The sequence below is a fragment of the Oncorhynchus mykiss genome, chromosome 27 (assembly GCF_057628025.1).
Source record: "Oncorhynchus mykiss isolate SJ-2025 chromosome 27, ASM5762802v1, whole genome shotgun sequence".
NCBI classification, from domain to species: Eukaryota; Metazoa; Chordata; class Actinopteri; order Salmoniformes; family Salmonidae; genus Oncorhynchus; species Oncorhynchus mykiss.
Window position 1 is genome coordinate 51,030,367 of NC_143048.1, and position 26,721 is coordinate 51,057,087.

General features: G+C 43.4%; 1 protein-coding gene across 1 annotated transcript in view; it reads right to left on the reverse strand.

Moving 5' to 3' along the window:
* Positions 1-12,895: 12,895 nt before the first annotated feature.
* LOC110519322 (contactin-5) overlaps positions 12,896-26,721 on the reverse strand; it is a 533,080-nt gene continuing 519,254 nt past the window's right edge. The window contains exons 22-24 of the mRNA XM_036964829.2: positions 21,232-21,344; positions 19,408-19,576; positions 12,896-14,874 (exon numbers count right to left, since the gene is read on the reverse strand). Of these exons, the coding sequence (XP_036820724.2) occupies positions 14,756-14,874; positions 19,408-19,576; positions 21,232-21,344 (401 nt within the window). The 3' untranslated portion in view covers positions 12,896-14,755. The remainder of the gene's footprint in view (positions 14,875-19,407; positions 19,577-21,231; positions 21,345-26,721) is intronic.

Sequence of the window (26,721 nt, forward strand, 5' to 3'; positions counted from 1 at the left end):
CTAGAGAAAAACAAGATGTAATTTTGCAGCTGAACAATTGTGATGAAAGGGGTGGATTATACACAGAGAAGTCTTTTTTCCGTTTCTTGTCACTTCTGTCGGTTCCCACTTCTGTCGGTTCCTCACGTTGAGGTTTGTTGTCTGATAAGGCTCAAAGTCTAGTTCTCAGCCACTGAGGAGCATTGTGATTCTACAAGTACAAATGGCAGGTTTGTCAGTACCAGGTCAGTACACAGCAGGTACAGTACGTCTTTGTTCTAGCAAGAGAAGGAACGGCCTCCTACTGTGATGAATACCTATTGGCACACAGATTTCTTGGTGTGTCTGTAACATTAGGTTTTCCAAAGATGGTCTACCTTGAAGTTATAGGCCTGCTTGGTCTGGTGAAAGGTTATTGGGCTGCTGCTGTACAGAGATGAAGACATACTGCATTGAACCATTACATTGCTCTGGGAGAGACAGTGACCAACAGTGAATAGTTATTGCCTTAACCAGACACCTTGTTGACAACTGTCCTTATTGACAAATGAGTGGATTGATTGAGTGTCATTGTTGTGTTGTTCAATTGTACTACCTGGTGTTATTGGTTGTCTACAGGGCATTGGGATATAACCTAGCCTGTCTGGAACTTTTATTGAAGAGAAGGAACACTGGAACGGAGACAGACACACGCACGGACACACAAACAGGATACCAGAGTTTGTGTTAGATTTATTGAAGGGAAGGCTTTGCCAATAAGCCTATTTATTGGTTCACAATAAGGAACCACCCTACTTTCAGGATTTTACCAGACATTGGATCAGACACCATGTAAATGTAACACAGTGGCTTTGGGCTGGGCTGGGCTAGGCTGGGTCCATTGTGAGGATATACTGCCTTAAAATTATAAACCGTCTAATGATTACCTTCTCAAATCTACAGAAACGTGTCATCAACATTATCTAACTATGTTTTAACAGATGTGGATTTTCTTTTCATTTTCGCAAACAGCTTTGTATTCTATTGAGTCTTTCACTGCTTGATAGAGGTGAATAGTATCATGACGAGTCCCAGATGCAGACACAGGACGCAGATGGTTGGCGTAAGATGTTTAATAATCCAAAAAGGATTTGGCAAGAGAATGGTCGTGGACAGGCAAAAGGTCAAAACCAGTTCAGGAGGTACAGACAGGCTCATGGTCAAGGCAGGCAGAAAGGTCAGGCAGGCTGGTACAGAGTCCAGAACAGGCAAGGGTCAAATCCAGGAGGATTAGAAAAAAGACAATAGCAAAGGCAGGAGTAAAAAACGCTAGTTGACTTGGAACATACAAGACGAACTGGCACAGAGAGACAAGAAACACAGGGATAAATACACTGGCACAGAGAGACAGGAAACACAGGGATAAATACACTGGAACAGAGAGACAGGAAACACAGGGATAAATACACTGGTACATAGAAACAGGAAACAGAGGGATAAATACACTGGAACAGAGAGACAGGAAACACAGGGATAAATACACTGGTACAGAGAGACAAGAAACACAGGGATAAATACACTGGTACAGAGAGACAGGAAACACAGGGATAAATACACTGGTACAGAGAGACAGGAAACACAGGGATAAATACACTGGTACAGAGAGACAGGAAACACAGGGATAAACACACTGGAACAGAGAGACAAGAAACACAGGGATAAATACACTGGTACATAGAGACAGGAAACACAGGGATAAATACACTGGAACAGAGAGACAGGAAACACAGGGATAAATACACTGGTACATAGAAACAGGAAACAGAGGGATAAATACACTGGAACAGAGAGACAGGAAACACAGGGATAAATACACTGGTACAGAGAGACAAGAAACACAGGGATAAATACACTGGTACAGAGAGACAGGAAACACAGGGATAAATACACTGGTACAGAGAGACAGGAAACACAGGGATAAATACACTGGTACAGAGAGACAGGAAACACAGGGATAAACACACTGGAACAGAGACACATGGATAAATACACTGGTACAGAGAGACAGGAAACACAGGGATAAATACACTGGAACAGAGAGACAAGAAACACAGCGATAAATACACTGGAACAGAGACACAGGGATAAATACACTGGTACAGAGAGACAGGAAACACAGGGATAAACACACTGGAACAGAGACACAGGGATAAATACACTGGTACAGAGACACAGGGATAAATACACTGGTACAGAGAGACAGGAAACACAGGGACAAATACACTGGAACAGAGAGACAAGAAACACAGCGATAAATACACTGGAACAGAGACACAGGGATAAATACACTGGTACAGAGAGACAGGAAACACAGGGATAAACACACTGGAACAGAGACACAGGGATAAATACACTGGTACAGAGACACAGGGATAAATACACTGGTACAGAGAGACAGGAAACACAGGGATAAATACACTGGAACAGAGAGACAAGAAACACAGCGATAAATACACTGGAACAGAGACACAGGGATAAATACACTGGTACAGAGAGACAGGAAACACAGGGATAAACACACTGGAACAGAGACACATGGATAAATACACTGGTACAGAGAGACAGGAAACACAGGGATAAATACACTGGAACAGAGAGACAAGAAACACAGCGATAAATACACTGGAACAGAGACACAGGGATAAATACACTGGTACAGAGAGACAGGAAACACAGGGATAAACACACTGGAACAGAGACACAGGGATAAATACACTGGTACAGAGACACAGGGATAAATACACTGGTACAGAGAGACAGGAAACACAGGGATAAATACACTGGAACAGAGAGACAAGAAACACAGCGATAAATACACTGGAACAGAGACACAGGGATAAATACACTGGTACAGAGAGACAGGAAACACAGGGATAAACACACTGGAACAGAGACACAGGGATAAATACACTGGTACAGAGACACAGGGATAAATACACTGGTACAGAGAGACAGGAAACACAGGGATAAATACACTGGAACAGAGAGACAAGAAACACAGCGATAAATACACTGGAACAGAGACACAGGGATAAATACACTGGTACAGAGAGACAGGAAACACAGGGATAAATACACTGGAACAGAGACACAGGAAACACAGGGATAAATACACTGGTACATAGAGACAGGAAACACAGGGATAAATACACTGGAACAGAGACACAGGAAACACAGGGATAAATACACTGGTACAGAGAGACAGGAAACACAGGGATAAATACACCGGTACAGAGAGACAGGAAACACAGGGATAAATACACTGGTACAGAGAGACAGGAAACACAGCGATAAATACACTGGTACAGAGAGACAGGAAACACAGGGATAAATACACTGGTACAGAGAGACAGGAAACACAGCGATAAATACACTGGGGAAAATAAGCGACACCTGGAGGGGGTGGAGACAATAATGAGGACAGGTGAAACAGATCAGGGTGTGACAGAATAGGATGAGGATTGAATGAGTATTGACACACACGTTTCTTTGTACCTTCTCTGTGCAGATGGCACACCTCTCCAGCTCTTCTTTAATCCAATTGACAAATCCAAATAATCCTGACACAGAGATTACAATAACAGTAATTTTGCAATGCATTTAAACATTCCACCCTATGGAGAGAGACTCCTCTGAGTCTCCCCCCGACCAAAGCAGAGTAGGAGATGGACAGTGTAATGTAGAGGTAATCCATCCCATTTATACCTGACAGTCGAGTGAGAATAAAAGTCTGGTCTCTATTACTTTGGTTTCAAAGTGCAGGGCCACTGTGGCTTACCTCACAGCCACCCAAGGAAGCCTCCAATCAGCCAATATGTCAGCCAGCTGGAGGTTTCACTACACTGGGCTTTACTGGAGGTTTCACTACACTGGGCTTTACTGGAGGCTTCACTACACTGTGCTTTACTGGAGGTTTCACTACACTGGGCTTTACAGGAGGTTTCACTACACTGGGCTTTACTGGAGGTTTCACTACACTGGGCTTTACTGGAGGCTTCACTACACTGGGCTTTACTGGAGGCTTCACTACACAGAGCTTTACTGGAGGCTTCACTACACTGGGCTTTACTGGAGGCTTCACTACACTGGGCTTTACTGGAGGCTTCACTACACAGAGCTTTACTGGAGGCTTCACTACACTGGGCTTTACTGGAGGCTTCACTACACTGGGCTTTACTGGAGGCTTCACTACACTGGGCTTTACTGGAGGCTTCACTACACAGAGCTTTACTGGAGGCTTCACTACACTGGGCTTTACTGGAGGCTTCACTACACTGGGCTTTACTGGAGGCTTCACTACACAGAGCTTTACTGGAGGCTTCACTACACTGGGCTTTACTGGAGGCTTCACTACACTGGGCTTTACTGGAGGCTTCACTACACTGGGCTTTACTGGAGGAATCCTTACACAGAGCTTTACTGGAGGCTTCATTACACTGGGCTTTACTGGAGGCTTCACTACACTGGGCTTTACTGGAGGCTTCACTACACTGGGCTTTACTGGAGGCTTCACTACACTGGGCTTTACTGGAGGCTTCACTACACTGGGCTTTACTGGAGGCTTCACTACACTGGGCTTTACTGAAGGGTAAAAGGTTAGAAGAACTGGTGCTCCCCAGCCTTCAAACACACACACACACACACACACACACACAAATCCATGCAGTATGTAATCCATGTCCTCAGTCTGGGTAGACATGTAACACTGTAATCCATGTAGTCTGTAATCAATGCAGTATGTAATCCATGTAGTCTGTTATCCATGCAGTATGTAATCCATGTTACACTGTAATCCATGCAGTATGTAATCCATGCAGTATGTAATCCATGTTACACTGTAATCGATTCCGTATGTAATCCATTTAACACTGTAATCCATGCAGTATGTAATCCATGCAGTATGTAATCCATGTTACACTGTAATCGATTCCGTATGTAATCCATGTTACACTGTAATCCATGCAGTATGTAATCCATTTTACACTGTAATCTATTCCGTATGTAATCCATGCAGTATGTAATCCATGTTACACTGTAATCCATGCAGTATGTAATCCATGCAGTATGTAATCCATGTTACACTGTAATCCATGCAGTATGTAATCCATGTTACACTGTAATCGATTCCGTATGTAATCCATTTAACACTGTAATCCATGCAGTATGTAATCCATGTTACACTGTAATCGATTCCGTATGTAATCCATGTTACACTGTAATCCATGCAGTATGTAATCCATTTTACACTGTAATCCATTCCGTATGTAATCCATGCAGTATGTAATCCATGTTACACTGTAATCCATGCAGTATGTAATCCATTTAACACTGTAATCCATGCAGGATGTTATCCATGCAGTATGTAATCCATGTTACACTGTAATCCATGCAGTATGTAATCCATGTTACACTGTAATCCATGCAGTATGTAATCCATGTTACACTGTAATCCATGCAGTAGGTAATCCATGTTACACTGTAATCCATGCAGTATGTAATCCATGTTACACTGTAATCCACACAGTATTTAATCCATGCAGTATGTAATCCATGGAGTCAATAGTATCCTTGTCCGCAACGATCTGCTCAGCAATAAGCAACGCTGCAATGCAGCGACTGCAACCATGAACTCATTATTGGGCATCGTCACCCATACAGTCACTTTTAATTACTTCAAATCTCCATTTGGGGAAATACATTTTTAGAGTAAACAAACACTGTCATCATTTTACCAATTACCTATATGATGCAACATTGTTTTTTTTACAATGTAGTTCACTATATTGGGAATAGGGCGTCAGTTGAGACGCAGGCAGATATACTTTTGTTGTTAGACAGTGGTTTGGATGTTGAGCATCATTTTGTTCATCGTCATAAGAGTCTTTTACTTACTGTGACACGTGAGTAAGGTAAGGTAAGGTAAGGTAAGGTAAGGTCCAGGTAAGTACCAGTTTAAACCGGAATCGTTGAGCCAACATTACCTGTCTTCAGAAAGCCAGAGAGCCAGACCTGTTACCAACCAGATGGCTATATTTGTGTTAGCGTGTGTTCCTGTATCACGGAAGTTAGGCTGTTATACACTTCCGCCCTCATTTGCATAACGAATGTAAGCAAAAGTTCCCTGCTGAGATTTCTCATTAAGGAGAATGTATTCACGTATATGTCTTAAAAGACAAATGATGTTGTTTAAATTAGCTCCCCGTGAGGTCTGGGCTTTCTTGTTATGTTTTTTTTTACAGACCAAAACAAAGACACCGGAGGAAAAGACATAATGTGGTTAATTGAAACACCCAAACAAACATAAAGGCATAAAAATGTCAATAAAAAAAAACATAAACCTCAGATGCTGAATGTGCCACAATACCAGTGGTAGAAAAAATACTCAATTGTAAAAGTTAAGATACCTTCATAGAAACAGACACACCAGTGGTGGGAAGAGTCCTCAGTTGTCATACTTCAGTAAATGTAAAGATACCTTCATAGACAATGACTCCAGTAAATGTAAAGATACCTTCATAGAAAATGACTCCAGTAAATGTAAAGATACCTTCATAGACAATGACTCCAGTAAATGTGAAGATACCTTCATAGACAATGACTCCAGTAAATGTAAAGATACCTTCATAGAAAATGACTCCAGTAAATGTAAAGATACCTTCATAGACAATGACTCCAGTAAATGTAAAGATACCTTCATAGACAATGACTTCAGTAAATATAAAGATACCTTCATAGAAAATGACTCCAGTAAATGTAAAGATACCTTCATAGACAATGACTCCAGTAAATGTAAAGATACCTTCATAGAAAATGACTTCAGTAAATGTAAAGATACCTTCATAGACAATGACTCCAGTAAAAGTAAAGATACCTTCATAGAAAATGACTCCAGTAAATGTAAAGATACCTTCATAGAAAATGACTCCAGTAAATGTAAAGATACCTTCATAGAAAATGACTTCAGTAAATGTGAAGATACCTTCATAGAAAATGACTTCAGTAAAAGGGAAAGTCACCCAGTAAAATACTACTTGAGTAAAAGTCTAAAAGTATTTGGTTTTAAACATACTTATTATCAAAATGTAATGTAATTGCTAAAATATACTTACAGTGGGGAGAACAAGTATTTGATACACTGCCGATTTTTCAGGTTTTCCTACTTACGAAGCATGTAGGAGTCTGTAATTTTTATCATAGGTACACTTCAACTGCAAGAGACGGAATCTAAAACAAAAATTCAGAAAATCACATTGTATGATTTTTAAGTAATTCATTATCATTTTATTGAATGACATAAGCATTTGATCACCTACCAACCAGTAAGAATTCAAGCTCTCACAGACATGTTAGTTTTTATTTAAGAATCCCTCCTGTTCTTCCCTCATTACCTGTATTAACTGCACCTGTTTGAACTCGTTACCTGTATAACAGACACCTGTCCACACACTCAATCAAACAGACTCCAACCTCTCTACAATGGCCAAGACCAGAGAGCTGTGTTAGGAAATCAGGGTTAATTATTGTAGACCTGCACAAGACTGGGATGGGCTACATGACAATAGGCAAGCAGCTTGTTTTGTTTGTAGCTACATCTTGTTTGGCTAGCGTTGTGTCAAGTCACTCCAGGTTCACACGAACTGCGGCGTGTGTAGAAAGTAGCCCATCACTTTCTCCAACTGACCTGTCGATAGCCCCTGCAACATTCAGGACATCAATGTTGTTGAGAAAAGTAGCAAATCTTTTGTAGTTCTCGATGGCACACGTTATATCTTTCAAAAACGGCGCTGTAGAAAGGACTGTCAATGCACACTGAACAGCTGACATTATAGATAACTTTTTGGTAAAAACTAAACTCATCGTGTTTGGAGGACAAATAATGCTGAGTTGCATCCAAAGAACACCATACCTACTGTGAAGCATGGGGGTAGAAACATAATGCTTTGGGGCTGTTTTTCTGCAAAGGGACCAGGACGACTGATCTGTGTAAAGGAAAGAATGAATGGGGCCATGTATCGTGAGATTTTGAGTGAAAACCTCCTTCCATCAGCAAGGGCATTGAAGATGAAACGTGGCTGGGTCTTTCAGCATGACAATGATCCCAAACACACCGCCCGGGCAACGAAGGAGTGGCTTCGTAAGAAGCATTTCAAGGTCCTGGAGTGGCCTAGCCAGTCTCCAGATCTCAACCCCATAGAAAATCTTTGGAGGGAGTTGAAAGTCCGTGTTGCCCAGCAACAGCCCCAAAACATCACTGCTCTAGAGGAGATCTGCATGGAGGAATGGGCCAAAATACCAGCAACAGTGTGTGAAAACCTTGTGAAGACTTACAGAAAACGTTTGACCTCTGTCATTGCCAACAAAGGGTATATAACAAAGTATTGAGATAAACTTTTGTTATTGACCTAATACTTATTTTCCACCATAATTTGCAAATAAATTCATTTTTTTTCCTCATTTTGTCTGTCATAGTTGAAGTGTACCTATGATGAAAATTACAGGCCTCTCTCATCTTTTTAAGTGGGAGAACATGCACAATTGGTGGCTGACTAAATACTTTTTTGCCCCACTATGTGTATATATACAGTGCCTTGCGAAAGTATTCGGCCCCCTTGAACTTTGCGACCTTTTGCAACATTTCAGGCTTCAAACATAAAGATATAAAACTGTATTTTTTTGTGAAGAATCAACAAGTGGGACACAATCATGAAGTGGAACGACATTTATTGGATATTTCAAACTTTTTTAACAAATCAAAAACTGAAAAATTGGGCGTGCAAAATTATTCAGCCCCTTTACTTTCAGTGCTGCAAACTCTCTCCAGAAGTTCAGTGAGGAGCTCTGAATGATCCAATGTTGACCTAAATGACTAATGATGATAAATACAATCCACCTGTGTGTAATCAAGTCTCCGTATAAATGCACCTGCACTGTGATAGTCTCAGAGGTCCGTTAAAAGCGCAGAGAGCATCATGAAGAACAAGGAACACACCAGGCAGATCCGAGATACTGTTGTGAAGAAGTTTAAAGCCGGATTTGGATACAAAAAGATTTCCCAAGCTTTAAACATCCCAAGGAGCACTGTGCAAGCGATAATATTGAAATGGAAGGAGTATCAGACCACTGCAAATCTACCAAGAACTGGCCGTCCCTCTAAACTTTCTGCTCATACAAGGAGAAGACTGATCAGAGATGCAGCCAAGAGGCCCATGATCACTCTGGATGAACTGCAGAGATCTACAGCTGAGGTGGGAGACTCTGTCCATAGGACAACAATCAGTCGTATATTGCACAAATCTGGCCTTTATGGAAGAGTGGCAAGAAGAAAGCCATTTCTTAAAGATATCCATAAAAAGTGTCGTTTGAAGTTTGCCACAAGCCACCTGGGAGACACACCAAACATGTGGAAGAAGGTGCTCTGGTCAGATGAAACCAAAATTGAACTTTTTGGCAACAATGCAAAACGTTATGTTTGGCGTAAAAGCAACACAGCTGAACACACCATCCCCACTGTCAAACATGGTGGTGGCAGCATCATGGTTTGGGCCTGCTTTTCTTCAGCAGGGACAGGGAAGATGGTTAAAATTGATGGGAAGATGGATGGAACCAAATACAGGACCATTCTGGAAGAAAACCTGATGGAGTCTGCAAAAGACCTGAGACTGGGACGGAGATTTGTCTTCCAACAAGACAATGATCCAAAACATAAAGCAAAATCTACAATGGTATGGTTCAAAAATAAACATATCCAGGTGTTAGAATGGCCAAGTCAAAGTCCAGACCTGAATCCAATCGAGAATCTGTGGAAAGAACTGAAAACTGCTGTTCACAAATGCTCTCCATCCAACCTCACTGAGCTCGAGCTGTTTTGCAAGGAGGAATGGGAAAAAAATTCAGTCTCTCGATGTGCAAAACTGATAGAGACATACCCCAAGCGACTTACAGCTGTAATCGCAGCAAAAGGTGGCGCTACAAAGTATTAACTTAAGGGGGCTGAATAATTTTGCACGCCCAATTTTTCAGTTTTTGATTTGTTAAAAAAGTTTGAAATATCCAATAAATGTCGTTCCACTTCATGATTGTGTCCCACTTTGTAACGGTATTCTAGGTGAGAAGGAGAGTCGGACCAAAATGCAGAGTGTAGATTGCGATCCATGTTTAATGAATGAACGTAAAACACGAATCAATAACAAACACTACAAAACAAAGAACTTAACGAAAACCGAAACAGCCTATACTTGTGTAAACTAACACAGAGACAGGAACAACGACACATAGGACAATCACCCACGACAAACTCAAAGAATATGGCTGCCTAAATATGGTTCCTAATCAGAGACAACGATAAACACCTGCCTCTGATTGAGAACCACTCCAGACAGCCATAGACTTTGCTAGATCACCCCACTAGCTACAATCCCGATACATACACACCAAAACCCCAGGACAAAACACACCACAATACAAAAACCCCATGCCACACCCTGGCCTGACCCAATACATGAAGATAAACACAAAATACTTCGACCAGGGCGTGACACACTTGTTGTTGATTCTTCACAAAAAAATACAGTTTTCTATCTTTATGTTTGAAGCCTGAAATGTGGCAAAAGGTCGCAAAGTTCAAGGGGGCCGAATACTTTCGCAAGGCACTGTATATATATATATATATATGTACTGTATTCTATTCTACTATATTTTAGTTAATGCCACTCTGACATTGCTCGATCTAATATTTATATATTTATTCATTTATTTGAATTTTAGATGTATTGTTGTGAATTTTTAGATACAACTGCACTGTAGGTGCCAGGAACACAAGCGTTTTGCTACATCGGCAATAATATCTGCTAAATATGTGTATGTGACCAATACATTTGGATTTGATATGATTTAAAAATGGAGAGCTGTCAAGAAAATAAATTGCTCTGAGCCAAATTCGTCCTCCATCAAGCTCCATGTCTGCATCTCTTGTGGCGTCGTCCGCTGGTACGATGAACTAGTCTGACTGAGCCAGGTTACACTCCGTCTTTCTAATGAATAATTAATCATGGAACAGCTGGTGCTCTCATGCATGCTTCAGTGTTGCTTGCCTCGAAGTGAACATAAAAGGTATTTAAGCCCGTCTGGTAGGCTTGCATCACTGGGCAGCTCGCGCCTGGGTTTCCCTTTGTAGTCCGTACATCCAACAAGAGAGCAGGTGTAGTAGGCGTCCGGATTAGTAGTTATACGAGTAGTTATAAGGTGTAGTTATAAGCATCCGGGTTAGTGTCCTGCTCTCTGAAAGCCGCAGCTGTAGCCTTTAGCTCGGTGTGGATGTTGCCTGTAATCCATGGCTCCAGGTTTGGATATGTACGGTCATTGGGGACGACGTTGTCAAAGCACTTATTGATGAAGCCGTTGACTGCGGTGGTATACTCCTCAATGCCATTGGATGAATCCCGGGAACATATTCCAGTCTGTGGTAGCAAAACAGTCCTGGAGCGTAGCATCCACATCATCTGACCACTTCCGTATATAGTGAGTCACTGGTACTCCCTGTTTTCGTTTTTGCTTGTAAGCAGGAATCAGGAGGATAGAATTATGATCAGATTTGCCAAACGGAGGACGAGGGAGAGCCTTGTGAGAGTCTCTTTGTGTGGAGTAAATGTGACCTCGGTTTTTCCCCCCTCTGGTTGCACATGTGACATGCTGGTAGAAATGAGGTAGAAACAGATTTAAGTTACCCTGCATTAACCTCCCCGGCCACCAGGAGCGCCGCTTCTGGATGAGCATTTTCTTGTTTGCTTATGGCCTCATACAGCTCATTGAGTTTGGTCTTAGTGCCGGCATCGGTTTGTAGCGGTAAATAGACGGCTACGAAAAATACTGATGAAAACTCTCTTGGTAGAGAGCATGTATTTAAACTACTTAAGAAAAAATACTTTACAGTACTACTTAAGTAGTTTATTGGGGTATCTGTACTTTACTATTTATATTTTTGACAACTTTTACTTCACTACATTACTAAAGAAAAAAAAGTACTTTTTACTCCATACATTTTCCTTGACAAACAAAAGTACTCAGGAAAATGGTCCAATTCACAGACGTATCATTGTAAATAAGAATATGTTCTTAACTGACTTGCCTAGTTCAGTAAAGGTTCACAAAAAGAGAACATCCCTGGTCATCCTACTGCCTCTGATTTGGCTGACTCACTAAACACTCATGCTTCATTTGTAAAATAAGCCTTCAGCAGGATATATTATCAGGGAAAACTGAGAACGATCAGGAGGACTGACTACCTATCTCCCTTCAGCAGGATATATTATCAGGAAACACTGAGAACAGTCAGGACTGACTACATATCTCCCTTCAGCAGGATATATTATCAGGGAACACTGAGCGGTCAGGAGGACTGACTACATATCTCCCTTCAGCAGGATATATTATCAGGGAACACTGAGAACGGTCAGGAGGACTGACTACCTATCTCCCTTCAGCAGGATATATTATCAGGGAACACTGAGCGGTCAGGAGGACTGACTACATATCTCCCTTCAGCAGGATATATTATCAGGAAACACTGAGAACAGTCAGGACTGACTACATATCTCCCTTCAGCAGGATATATTATCAGGGAACACTGAGAATGGTCAGGAGGACTGACTAAATGTCTTCCTTCAGCAGGATATACATGTATCATCCTAGCATTGCATCAATCATCAGAGAACACTGAATGTCAGGAAATCAGCCTTGACATGATTGGATTGCCATGATGTTGAACACAAAGACATTGGGATCATGATATTAATTTCCCTAGAGTGGGAAAGGGACAACACCTCAGATACATGTGCAGTACATTCTTGTAGAGATTATAGTAAAGACAGACCACACTCAGTTAAAAAATAAACATCCCATTTATTTGTACTGACACCATGAGACTCCACGGAGTCATCAACTCTTTGTCTAAAGATGTGTTTGGGCACTACAGTTGAGTCCAGGTGGTCAGATATACCTGTCTGTCCAACAGATTAACAAGCATTGCTCTTCGCTGTCTGAAAAACACAAACTTTGACCTAGCTGAAACACACACCACTCACTTTTTCTTTGTGTTTCTAAAAGGTAAAACAATGTACAAAAAGCAAGTCTGGAAATACTATAAAAACATGTTTTTCATTTCCTCTCATTGTTCACTCTCCATTCTCTCTCTGAAGAAAACTATGCACTGATCTCTACTGAGCTGATGCTTGTTAGGCAGCCAACAACTACATGGATGCAGATAACTAATGAAAAGCGAGACGGAGGCCAGGCTGATTCAAGCTGATTCCAGTACTACAACCTTACAGAGAGACAGACAGACAGACAGACAGACAGACAGACAGACAGACAGACAGAGTCAGCCAGACAGAAACAGACAGACAGACAGACAGACAGTCAGACAGACAGACAGACAGACAGACAGACAGACCTCCAAAGTCAGCCAGACAGAAACAGACAGACAGACAGACAGACAGACAGACAGACAGACAGACAGACAGACAGACAGACAGACAGACAGACAGACAGACAGACAGACAACTAGACAGACAGACAGACAGACATACAGAAACAGACAGACAGACAACTAGACAGACAGACAGACAGACAGACAGACAGACAGACAGACAGACAGACCTCCAAAGTCAGCCAGACAGAAACAGACAGACAGACAGACAGACAGACAGACAGACAGACAGACAGACAGAGACAGACAGACAGACAGACAGACCTCCAAAGTCAGACAGACAGACAGACAGACCTCCAAAGTCAGCCAGACAGAAACAGAGACAGACAGACAGACAGACAGACAGACAGACAGACAGACAGACAGACAGACAGACAGACAGACAGACAGACAAACAGACAGACATACAGAAACAGACAGACAGACAGACAGACAGACAGACAGACAGACAGACAGACAGACAGACAGACAGACAGACAGAAACAGACAGACAGACAGACAGAAAAAGACAGACAGACAGACAGACAGACAGACAGACAGAAACAGACAGACAGAACACCTCAACAGCAGCAGCTTTCAGGGAATTATTCACACTCTGTAGAGCCTCAGAGCTGTTGGGGTCATCGCCTGGAAGCAGTTAGATGCCAGTCACCAGGCAATGACAAGAAAACAACAGCCCATAAAGTTAAAGTAACCTACGTCCCAAATGGCACCCTATTCCCTACATAGTGCACTACTTTTGACCGGGCCCATAAGGCACTATATAGGGAATAGGGTACCATTTGGGATGCAAATTAAATGATTAAACTAGAGTGCACAGTTACAGTACAACACTACAAGTGATGCCTGGAAAGAACTGCCAAAACATACTAAACAAAGATTAGTTCCACTCCCAGAACATAATAGTTGTTTTTTAACCATTCCTCATCTGTAAACAATCTGTTGGTTTGTTGGTATCAGGAGTGGATTTCCTTGGCAGGCCCTGGGCCTGATTGGCTGATGCGTATGGTTTGTTGGTATCAGGAGTGGATTTCCTTGGCAGGCCCTGGGTCTGATTGGCTGATGCGTATGGTTTGTTGGTATCAGGAGTGGATCTCCTTGGCAGGCCCTGGGCCTGATTGGCTGATGCGTAAGGCGAGAGCAAGCAGACAGTCGGAGGAAGGGAGGGATGGAAGGAACTGAGGGATGAGGAAAGGAGGAGAGGTCCAGTCCTTCCAAGTAAAGGAGAATGGAGGGATGGAGGAGGCGGAGGCCTCACCAGGAAGCTGAAGGCACGAGAGGAACAGAGAGGAGCAATGCCAAAGTCCATGGCCATGTCAGACCCCATGGTAGCAGGCTGTGAACTGAACGCTGGCCACTCTTCACCCGGACACCTAGAGATGGAAGGATGGAGGGAGACAGGGGGAATAGAGGGGTGGAGGGGTGAAGGGAGACAGGGGGAATAGAGGGGTGGAGGGGTGAAGGGATGGGGGATGGATGGGGAGACAGGGAACGGAGGGGTGGGGAATGAGGAAGACAGGGAACGATGGGATGGATGGGGAGACAGGGAACGGAGGGATGGGGGATGAGGGAGACAGGGAACGGAGGGATGGGGGATGAGGGAGACAGGGAACGGAGGGATGGGGGATGGATGGGGAGACAGGGAACGGAGGGGTGGGGGATGGATGGGGAGACAGGGAACGGAGGGATGGATGGGGAGACAGGGGAATGGATGGATGGAGGGAGACAGGGGAAGGGATGGATGGGGAGACAGGGGAATGGATGGATGGAGGGAGACAGGGGAATGGATGGATGGAAGGAGACAGGGGAAGGGATGGATGGGGAGACAGGGGAATGGATGGATGGAGGGAGACAGGGGAAGGGATGGATGGAGGGAGACAGGGGAAGGGATGGATGGGGAGACAGGGGAATGGATGGATGGAGGGAGACAGGGGAAGGGGTGGATGGGGAGACAGGGGAATGGATGGATGGAGGGAGACAGGGGAAGGGATGGATGGGGAGACAGGGGAATGGATGGAGGGAGGGAGACAGGGGAAGGGATGGATGGGGAGACAGGGGAATGGATGGAGGGAGGGAGACAGAGAGAGCAACAACTTTAGTGACTAGAGAGCAGAGAGCAGAGGGCAGAGGGCAGAGAGCAGAGAGCAGAGGGCAAAGGGCAGAGGGCAGAGGGCAGAGAGCAGAGAGCAGAGGGCAGAGAGCAGAGAGCAGAGGGCAGAGAGCAGAGAGCAGAGGGCAGAGAGCAGAGGGCAGAGGGCAGAGAGCAGAGAGCAGAGAGCAGAGGGCTAAAGGCAGCATGGAGTCCAAACTGAAACTAAATTTCATTATTGTTTGACTTCACTGAGAAAACACTAGTGAAACAGAACGACATTCCGTTTGGATTCTGGGTTTGACAACAGACTCCTTAAATAGTCAGCATTTAAAGGAAAAATAACAAGTTAAGACAGGCAGGCTTGTGCTATAAGAAAGCCAAACATTTCCAATCAACCGAACCACATTTTTGTCAGGTCTGTTTTCTTCACACAAATGAAGCTAAAATAATTAACAAGCACGCACAGCCGTCTGAAGTGGGCTAATCTTTCACATGTTAGCAGCTTTGAAACTGCAGACATGACTCTTTCCTCTGACAGAGAAAGAGAAAACAACATGTTTATATGTCTGATGAGAACAACTGTAGAAAGTTGTCAACTTTACATTTCTCTTGTTTGATAGTTAAATGGCTGTGCAGTGGCGTAGGTATGTGTGTGTGTGTGTGTGTGTGTGTGTGTGTGTGTGTGTGTGTGTGTGTGTGTGTGTGTGTGTGTGTGTATGAGTGCATGCGTGCGTGTGCGTAGGTGTGTGTGTGTGTGTGTGTGTGTGTGTGTGTGTGTGTGTGTGTGTGTGTGTATGAGTGCGTGTGCGTAGGTGGGTGTGTGTGTTCAGTGGTGTATGTGTTTGTGAGTGAGTGTGTGCAGTGGTGTGTGTGTCAAATCAAATCAAATCAAATTTTATTTGTCACATACACATGGTTAGCAGATGTTAATGCGAGTGTAGCGAAATGCTTGTGCTTCTAGTTCCGACAATGCAGTAATAACCAACAAGTAATCTAGCTAACAATTCCAAAACTACTGTCTTGTACACAGTGTAAGGGGATAAAGAATATGTGCATAAGGATATATGAATGAGTGAGGGTACAGAGCAGCATAGGCAAGATACAGTAGATGGTATCGAGTACAGTATATACATATGAGATGAGTATGTAAACAAAGTGGCATAGTTAAAGTGGCTAGTGATACATGTATTACATAAGGATACAGTCGATGACATAGAGTACAGTATATACGTATGCATATGAGATGAATAATGTAGGGTAAGTAACATTATATAAGGTAGCATTGTTTAAAGTGGCTAGTGATATATTTACATCATTTCCCATCAATTCCCATTATTAAAGTGGCTGGAGTTGAGTCAGTGTCAGTGTGTTGGCAGCAGCCACTCAGTGTTAGTGGTGGCTGTTTAACAGTCTGATGGCCTTGAGATAGAAGCTGTTTTTCAGTCTCTCGGTCCCAGCTTTGATGCACCTGTACTGACCTCGCCTTCTGGATGATAGCGGGGTGAACAGGCAGTGGCTCGGGTGGTTGATGTCCTTGATGATCTTTATGGCCTTCCTGTGACATCGGATGGCGTAGGTGTCCTGGAGGGCAGGTAGTTTGCCCCCGGTGATGCGTTGTGCAGACCTCACTACCCTCTGGAGAGCCTTACGGTTGAGGTCGGAGCAGTTGCCGTACCAGGCGGTGATACAGCCCGCCAGGATGCTCTCGATTGTGCATCTGTAGAAGTTTGTGAGTGCTTTTGGTGACAAGCCGAATTTCTTCAGCCTCCTGAGGTTGAAGAGGCGCTGCTGCGCCTTCTTCACAATGCTGTCTGTGTGAGTGGACCAATTCAGTTTGTCTGTGATGTGTATGCCGAGGAACTTAAAACTTGCTACCCTCTCCACTGCTGTTCCATCGATGTGGATAGGGGGGTGTTCCCTCTGCTGTTTCCTGAAGTCCACAATCATCTCCTTAGTTTTGTTGACGTTGAGTGTGAGGTTATTTCCCTGACACCACACTCCGAGGGCCCTCACCTCCTCCCTGTAGGCCGTCTCGTCGTTGTTGGTAATCAAGCCTACCACTGTTGTGTCGTCCGCAAACTTGATGATTGAGTTGGAGGCGTGCGTGGCCACGCAGTCGTGGGTGAACAGGGAGTACAGGAGAGGGCTCAGAATGCACCCTTGTGGGGCCCCAGTGTTGAGGATCAGCGGGGAGGAGATGTTGTTGCCTACCCTCACCACCTGGGGGCGGCCCGTCAGGAAGTCCAGTACCCAGTTGCACAGGGCGGGGTCGAGACCCAGGGTCTCGAGCTTGATGACGAGCTTGGAGGGTACTATGGTGTTGAATGCCGAGCTGTAGTCAATGAACAGCATTCTCACATAGGTATTCCTCTTGTCCAGATGGGTTAGGGCGGTGTGCAGTGTGTTTGAGATTGCATCGTCTGTGGACCTATTTGGGCGGTAAGCAAATTGGAGTGGGTCTAGGGTGTCAGGTAGGGTGGAGGTGATATGGTCCTTGACTAGTCTCTCAAAGCACTTCATGATGACGGAAGTGAGTGCTACGGGGTGGTAGTCGTTTAGCTCAGTTACCTTAGCTTTCTTGGGAACAGGAACAATGGTGGCCCTCTTGAAGCATGTGGGAACAGCAGACTGGGATAGGGATTGATTGAATATGTCCGTAAACACACCAGCCAGCTGGTCTGCGCATGCTCTGAGGGTGCGGCTGGGGATGCCGTCTGGGCCTGCAGCCTTGCGAGGGTTAACACGTTTAAATGTCTTACTCACCTCGGCTGCAGTGAAGTGTGTGTGTATGAGTGCGTGTGCGTAGGTGGGTGTGTGTGTTCAGTGGTGTATGTGTTTGTGAGTGAGTGAGTGAGTGAGTGAGTGAGTGAGTGAGTGAGTGAGTGAGTGAGTGAGTGAGTGAGTGAGTGAGTGAGTGAGTGAGTGAGTGTGTGTGTGTGTGTGTGTGTGTGTGTGTGTGTGTGTGTGTGTATGAGTGTGTGTGCGTAGGTGGGTGTGTGTGTTCAGTGGTGTATGTGTGCAGTGAGTGAGTGTGTGCAGTGGTGTGTGTGTGTGTGTGTGTGTGTGTGTGTGTGTGTGTGTGTGTGTGTGTGTGTGTGTGTGTGTGTGTTTGTGAGTGAGTGTGTGCAGTGGTGTGTGTGTGTGTGTGTGTGTGGAGGTGGTTATTAAAACAGTATTAGCCAAGGGAAACTTGGCTGAGGTAACAGCTGTGGCTGTGGTGACTCAATGAAGCACTTTAAAAGCCCAGTGCAGACAAAAATGTGATATTCCTGTGTTTTATATATATATATTTCCACACTATGAGGTTGGAATAATGCTGTGAAATTGTTAAAATTATAATAATGTATTTTTATTGTATGAGGGAAAAGACAGCCTGTTCTGGGGGGGATGTAGTTTTGGCCTGCCTGGTGACGTCACCAAATTACTTGATAGACCAATAAGAAAGAGAGTTCCAAAGGTCTCTGCCAATAACAGATAGTTTTCCGTTGTCCCCTCCCCACTCAGACCACTCCCAGACAGCTGTAGCTAAATTCTTGCTTGGGAAATCACTCTTTGCTAAGAAACAATTTCTGTTTCTTTTTGACATTTTTTTTATCAAAAAACCCACAGTAAGTTTTACCTAGAAATGATTTGATAATAAATAAAGACAACTGCATTGGACTTTTAACAGAATATCGCCAGAAATAAAAGGTGGATTTTGGTGTACTTGATTGGTCCATTAACTCCTTGCCTAGTAAATGGAAAACAAGGTGCTATATAAGCGAAATACCACAATGTGTGTTGGGTTGAGTGTGTTACCAGAGTCTTGTCTTACCTGAAGAGGTGAGTACTCTGACTTGGGAGCTGATTGCTCCCTCTCCCCCCTCACTCAAAGCCCGCACCTCAATGATGTAGGTGCCTCCCTCCGGGAGAGAGAGGACGGCCGATGGGGTGATGGTCCTCATCACCTGATTGTGGACACGGCCCTCCTGACTCAACAACACCTGTAGTTTGACCCAGAACCAATCAATCAGTCAGTGTCACTCAAACATCAGCCAGTCAGTCACTAGATCACCAGTCAGTCAATCAATCAATTCATCAATCAACCTTTAGGACCCACAAACAACACTACCACCCCCTCCACACACACAGTTGAGACTGCTGATGTGATACACACAGAGGAAAAGAGTTGGTCTTCTTTTTCCGTAAGGTTGACAGTTCCTGGTCTACAGCACCTCAAGACTGACTGATCCTGACCTACAGCACCTCAGGATTGACTGGCCCTGGCCTACAGCACCCCAGGACTGACTGCTCCTGGTCTACAGCCTCTCAGGCTTGACTGCTCCTGGTCTACAGCACCTCAGGTTGACTGCTCCTGGTCTACAGCACCTCAGGTTGACTGCTCCTGGCCTACAGCCTCTCAGGTTGACTGCTCCTGGTCTACAGCACCTCAGGTTGACTGCTCCTGGTCTACAGCCTCTCAGGTTGACTGCTCCTGGTCTACAGCACCTCAGGTTGACTGCTCCTGGTCTACAGCACCTCAGGTTGACTGCTCCTGGTCTACAGCACCTCAGGTTGACTGCTCCTGGCCTACAGCACCTCAGGTTGACTGCTCCTGGCCTACAGCCTATCAGGATTGACCTATGCTGACCTACAGCACCCAAATAGATGCTTCATTGGGTTGTGAATATAACCCTGGTTCCCTGTAGGAGAAGACATTACAGAAGATAACAATGAAAGAAAAGCCAGCAGATACTGTTTCTATAGACAGTGTCTTATTCCTGCAGCCATTTATGCAATGCTTCAGTTGCAATAGCCTTCCTCCAGTCAACATGCCACAGTAGACATTGTTTCATACCTGTAGGCTATGTTCATTCAGATGGGTCACTGCCGGAGCTAATAAGACCTAATCAGATGCTGGCCCTGTGGTTACTGGCTCCATCCGTCTTCCATAGAGCACTAATGATGTTGGCTATAGGCAGTTTGTATCTGGCTGTTTAGTTAGTTCTTTTTTTTTTACAAACCTTTATTTTAGGATGACTGAGAAGACATTCTCATTTACATCAACTGATCTGAGGAAGGGTAGCAGGGAAGGTGAGTTAGCTGGTGGTGGTTAAGAGACTATATACAGTATGACAGTATGGTTGGATGAGTTAGCTGGTGGTGGATAAGAGACTATATACAGTATGACAGTATGGTTGGATGAGTTAGCTGGGGGTGGATAAGAGACTATATACAGTATGGTATTATGGGAACCAGGACACCGTTACCAATATTGACCTGGCCAGTACAGTAAGGAGACGTGGCCAGTAGAGTAAGGAGACGTTGCCAGTACAGCAAGGAGACCTGGCCAGTAGAGTAAGGAGACCTGGCCAGTAGAGTAAGGAGACCTGGCCAGTAGAGTAAGGAGACGTTGCCAGTACAGCAAGGAGACCTGGCCAGTAGAGTAAGGAGACCTGGCCAGTAGAGTAAGGAGACCTGGCCAGTAGAGTAAGGAGACCTGGCCAGTAGAGTAAGGAGACGTTGCCAGTACAGCAAGGAGACCTGGCCAGTAGAGTAAGGAGACCTGGCCAGTAGAGTAAGGAGACCTGGCCAGTAGAGTAAGGAGACCTGGCCAGTAGAGTAAGGAGACCTGGCCAGTAGAGTAAGGGGGAAGTACCTTGTATCCTATGACATCTGACTCGTTGTCTTTAGACTTAACCGGGTCCCAGTTTAATGATACGTTAGTCCCTTCCTGAATCCACACAAGGTTGGCAGGAGGCTGGACTGGAGCTGAGGAGAAAGCACAGGGATCAATCTTAACTAAACGCTTTCATTCATACATTATATTGTCATCCATATTAGAGTGTATTTCAACAAATAAGGTCAATTATAGTACTATTTATTGCATGCAGAATAGCTACTAGAATATCATGTAGCTGTCTGAATCCTCTCTGGTGTTTATCTCTACTAGAATATCATGTTGTTGTCTGAATCCTCTCTGGTGTTTATCTCTACTAGAATATCATGTTGCTGTCTGAATCCTCTCTGGAGTTTATCTCTACTAGAATATCATGTTGATGTCTGAATCATCTCTGGTGTTTATCTCTACTAGAATATCATGTTGCTGTCTGAATCATCTCTGGTGTTTATCTCTACTAGAATATCATGTTGCTGTCTGAATCATCTCTGGTGTTTATCTCTACTAGAATATCATGTTAATGTAGCTGTCTGAATCATCTCTGGTGTTTATCTCTACTAGAATATCATGTTGCTGTCTGAATCATCTCTGGTGTTTATCTCTACTAGAATACCATGTTGCTGTCTGAATCCTCTCTGGTGTTTATCTCTACTAGAATATCATGTTGTTGTCTGAATCCTCTCTGGTGTTTATCTCTACTAGAATATCATGTTGATGTAGCTGTCTGAATCCTCTCTGGTGTTTATCTCTACTAGAATATCATGTTGCTGTCTGAATCCTCTCTGGTGTTTATCTCTACTAGAATATCATGTTGCTGTCTGAATCATCTCTGGTGTTTATCTCTACTAGAATATCATGTTGTTGTCTGAATCCTCTCTGGTGTTTATCTCTACTAGAATATCATGTTGCTGTCTGAATCCTCTCTGGTGTTTATCTCTACTAGAATATCATGTTGTTGTCTGAATCCTCTCTGGTGTTTATCTCTACTAGAATATCATGTTGATGTAGCTGTCTGAATACTCTCTGGTGTTTATCTCTACTAGAATATCATGTTGCTGTCTGAATCCTCTCTGGTGTTTATCTCTACTAGAATATCATGTTGATGTCTGAATCCTCTCTGGTGTTTATCTCTACTAGAATATCATGTTGTTGTCTGAATCCTCTCTGGTGTTTATCTCTACTAGAATATCATGTTGTTGTCTGAATCCTCTCTGGTGTTTATCTCTACTAGAATATCATGTTGCTGTCTGAATCATCTCTGGTGTTTATCTCTACTAGAATATCATGTTGCTGTCTGAATCCTCTCTGGTGTTTATCTCTACTAGAATATCATGTTGCTGTCTGAATCCTCTCTGGTGTTTATCTCTACTAGAATATCATGTTGATGTCTGAATCCTCTCTGGTGTTTATCTCTACTAGAATATCATGTTGTTGTCTGAATCCTCTCTGGTGTTTATCTCTACTAGAATATCATGTTGCTGTCTGAATCCTCTCTGGTGTTTATCTCTACTAGAATATCATGTTGATGTCTGAATCCTCTCTGGTGTTTATCTCTACTAGAATATCATGTTGATGTCTGAATCATCTCTGGTGTTTATCTCTACTAGAATATCATGTTGATGTCTGAATCCTCTCTGGTGTTTATCTCTACTAGAATATCATGTTGATGTCTGAATCCTCTCTGGTGTTTATCTCTACTAGAATATCATGTTGTTGTCTGAATCCTCTCTGGTGTTTATCTCTACTAGAATATCATGTTGTTGTCTGAATCCTCTCTGGTGTTTATCTCTACTAGAATATCATGTTGATGTCTGAATCATCTCTGGTGTTTATCTCTACTAGAATATCATGTTGCTGTCTGAATCATCTCTGGTGTTTATCTCTACTAGAATATCATGTTGATGTCTGAATCATCTCTGGTGTTTATCTCTACTAGAATATCATGTTGATGTCTGAATCCTCTCTGGTGTTTATCTCTACTAGAATATCATGTTGTTGTCTGAATCATCTCTGGTGTTTATCTCTACTAGAATATCATGTTGCTGTCTGAATCCTCTCTGGTGTTTATCTCTACTAGAATATCATGTTGTTGTCTGAATCATCTCTGGTGTTTATCTCTACTAGAATATCATGTTGCTGTCTGAATCCTCTCTGGTGTTTATCTCTACTAGAATATCATGTAGATGTCTGAATCCTCTCTGGTGTTTATCTCTACTAGAATATCATGTTGTTGTCTGAATCCTCTCTGGTGTTTATCTCTACTAGAATATCATGTTGCTGTCTGAATCCTCTCTGGTGTTTATCTCTACTAGAATATCATGTTGTTGTCTGAATCATCTCTGGTGTTTATCTCTACTAGAATATCATGTTGCTGTCTGAATCCTCTCTGGTGTTTATCTCTACTAGAATATCATGTTGCTGTCTGAATCCTCTCTGGTGTTTATCTCTACTAGAATATCATGTTGTTGTCTGAATCATCTCTGGTGTTTATCTCTACTAGAATATCATGTTGTTGTCTGAATCCTCTCTGGTGTTTATCTCTACTAGAATATCATGTTGATGTAGCTGTCTGAATCCTCTCTGGTGTTTATCTCTACTAGAATATCATGTTGTTGTCTGAATCCTCTCTGGTGTTTATCTCTACTAGAATATCATGTTGATGTAGCTGTCTGAATCCTCTCTGGTGTTTATCTCTACTAGAATATCATGTTGTTGTCTGAATCCTCTCTGGTGTTTATCTCTCCTAGAATATCATGTTGATGTAGCTGTCTGAATCCTCTCTGGTGTTTATCTCTACTAGAATATCATGTTGCTGTCTGAATCCTCTCTGGTGTTTATCTCTACTAGAATATCATGTTGTTGTCTGAATCCTCTCTGGTGTTTATCTCTACTAGAATATCATGTTGTTGTCTGAATCCTCTCTGGTGTTTATCTCTACTAGAATATCATGTTGATGTAGTTGTCTGAATCCTCTCTGGTGTTTATCTCTACTAGAATATCATGTTGCTGTCTGAATCCTCTCTGGTGTTTATCTCTACTAGAATATCATGTTGCTGTCTGAATCCTCTCTGGTGTTTATCTCTACTAGAATATCATGTTGATGTAGCTGTCTGAATCCTCTCTGGTGTTTCTCTCTACTAGAATATCATGTTGTTGTCTGAATCCTCTCTGGTGTTTATCTCTACTAGAATATCATGTTGTTGTCTGAATCATCTCTTGTGTTTATCTCATTATTTCCATTATTTGTGTAAATATTTGTATGAACTTAACAAGATTCAACAACTGAGACGTAGACTGAACAAGTTCCACATACATGTGACTAACAGAAATGGAATAATGTGTCCTGAACAAAGAGGGTGTCAAAAGTAACAGTCAGTATCTGGTTTTGCTACCAGCTGCTTTAAGTACTGCATGACATCTCCTCCTCATGGACTGCATTAGATTTTCCAGTTCTTGCTGTGAGGTTTTAGCCCACTCTTCCACCAAGGCACCTGCAAATTCCCGGACATTTCTGGGGGGAATGGACCTAGCCCTCACCCTCCGATCCAAGAGGTCCCAGACATTTCTGGGGGGAATGGCCCTAGCCCTCACCCTCCGATCCAAGAGGTCCCAGACTTTTCTGGGGGGGAATGGCCCTAGCCCTCACCCTCCGATCCAAGAGGTCCCAGACATTTCTGGTGGGGAATGGCCCTAGCCCTCACCCTCCGATCCAAGAGGTCCTAGACATTTCTGGGGGGAATGGACCTAGCCCTCACCCTCCGATCCAAGAGGTCCCAGACTTTTCTGGGGGGGAATGGCCCTAGCCCTCACCCTCCGATCCAACAGGTCCCAGACGTGTTCAATGGGATTGAGATCCTGGCTCTTCACTGGCCATGGCAGAACACTGACATTCCTGTCTTGCAGGAAATCACACACCGAAGAATGACCAGTATGTCTGGTGGCATTGTCATGCTGGGGGGTCATGTCAGGATAAGCCTGCAGGAAGGGTACCACATGAGAGAGGAGGACGTCTTCCCCGTAATGCACAGCATTAAGATTGCCTGCAATGACAACAAGCTCAGTCCCATGATGCTGTGACACACCGCCCCAGACCATGACGGACCCTCCACCTCCAAATCGATCCCACTCCAGTGTAACGCTCATTACTTTGACGATAAACACGAATCCGACCATCACTCCCGGTGAGACAAAACCACGACTTGTCAGTGAAGAGCACTTTTTGCCAGTCCTGTCTGGTCCAGCGACGGTGGGTTTGTGCCCATAGGCGACGTTGTTGCCGGTGATGTCTGGTGAGGACCTGCCTTACAACAGGCCTACAAGCCCTCAGTCCAGCCTCTCTCAGCCTATTGCAGACAGTCTGAGCAGTGATGGAGGGATTGTGCGTTCCTGGTGTAACTGGGGCAGTTGTTGTTGCCATCCTGTACCTGTCCCGCAGGTGTGATGTTCGTATGTACAGATCCTGTGCAGGTGTTGTTACATGTGGTCTGCCACAGAGAGGATGATCAGCTGTCCTTCTATAGGTGTTTTTTCAGAGTCAGTAGAAAGGCCTCTTTAGTGTCCTAAGTTTTCATAACTGTGACCTTAATTGCCTTTCGTCTGTAGGCTGTTAGTGTCTTAACGACCGTTCCATAGGTGAATGTTCATTCATTGTTTATGGTTAATTGAACAAGCATGGGAAACAGTGTTTAAACCCTTTTCAATGAAGATCTGTGAAGTTTTTACAAATTATCTTTCAACGACAGGTTCCTGAAAAAGGGACATTTATATTTTTGCTGAGTTTAATTTGGTACAGCAGGGTTAATATAAGCCTCAGTTTATGCCTGTCTGACTTTGGAAACAATGTTTCACTTTTGAATCTCAAAAAGACTATTAGATCTTTCAGAATACCAACTTGTTGTGGGAGGAGATTTAAAATCAGGTATGTAATTCTCAGTTGGATAGGTTTCGTGTTTCATCTCACTTTCAAACTGATCAGGCCTCTGGTGATCTCATCTCATTTGCTGCAGAGCTTAATATTTTAGATGCCTGGCGTTTTAGGAATTTTACTGTCAAAGATTATTTTTAAATTCTTCAAGACATAATACATTTTCACGGATAGATAACATATTTGTATCTCCCTATATAAACAGGTGTATTCAGACAACCGAGCTGCTCCCCATAGGCATTTCTGACCATGGAGCTGTCCTGTGTAGTATCTAACATGACAACTACAAACAGAAAAGTGCCAGAAGATTGAGCTTTAACACAACTTTGCTGCAGAATAAGGCTTTTTATGACACGACTTCTAGCAAAGTTGAAATCATTTATTATTTTTGTCACTTTAGTAGGTGACAAAATGCTTTTGGGGGGGAAACTGTACCTCGTAAAAAAAAGTAGTAGATCTCGAAAAACAGATTTCTCTGTTTGAAAAACGAGCAGAAACAAAAACGTACCGAGCAAAAGGGGAAGATATCAACAGCATTAAAACAC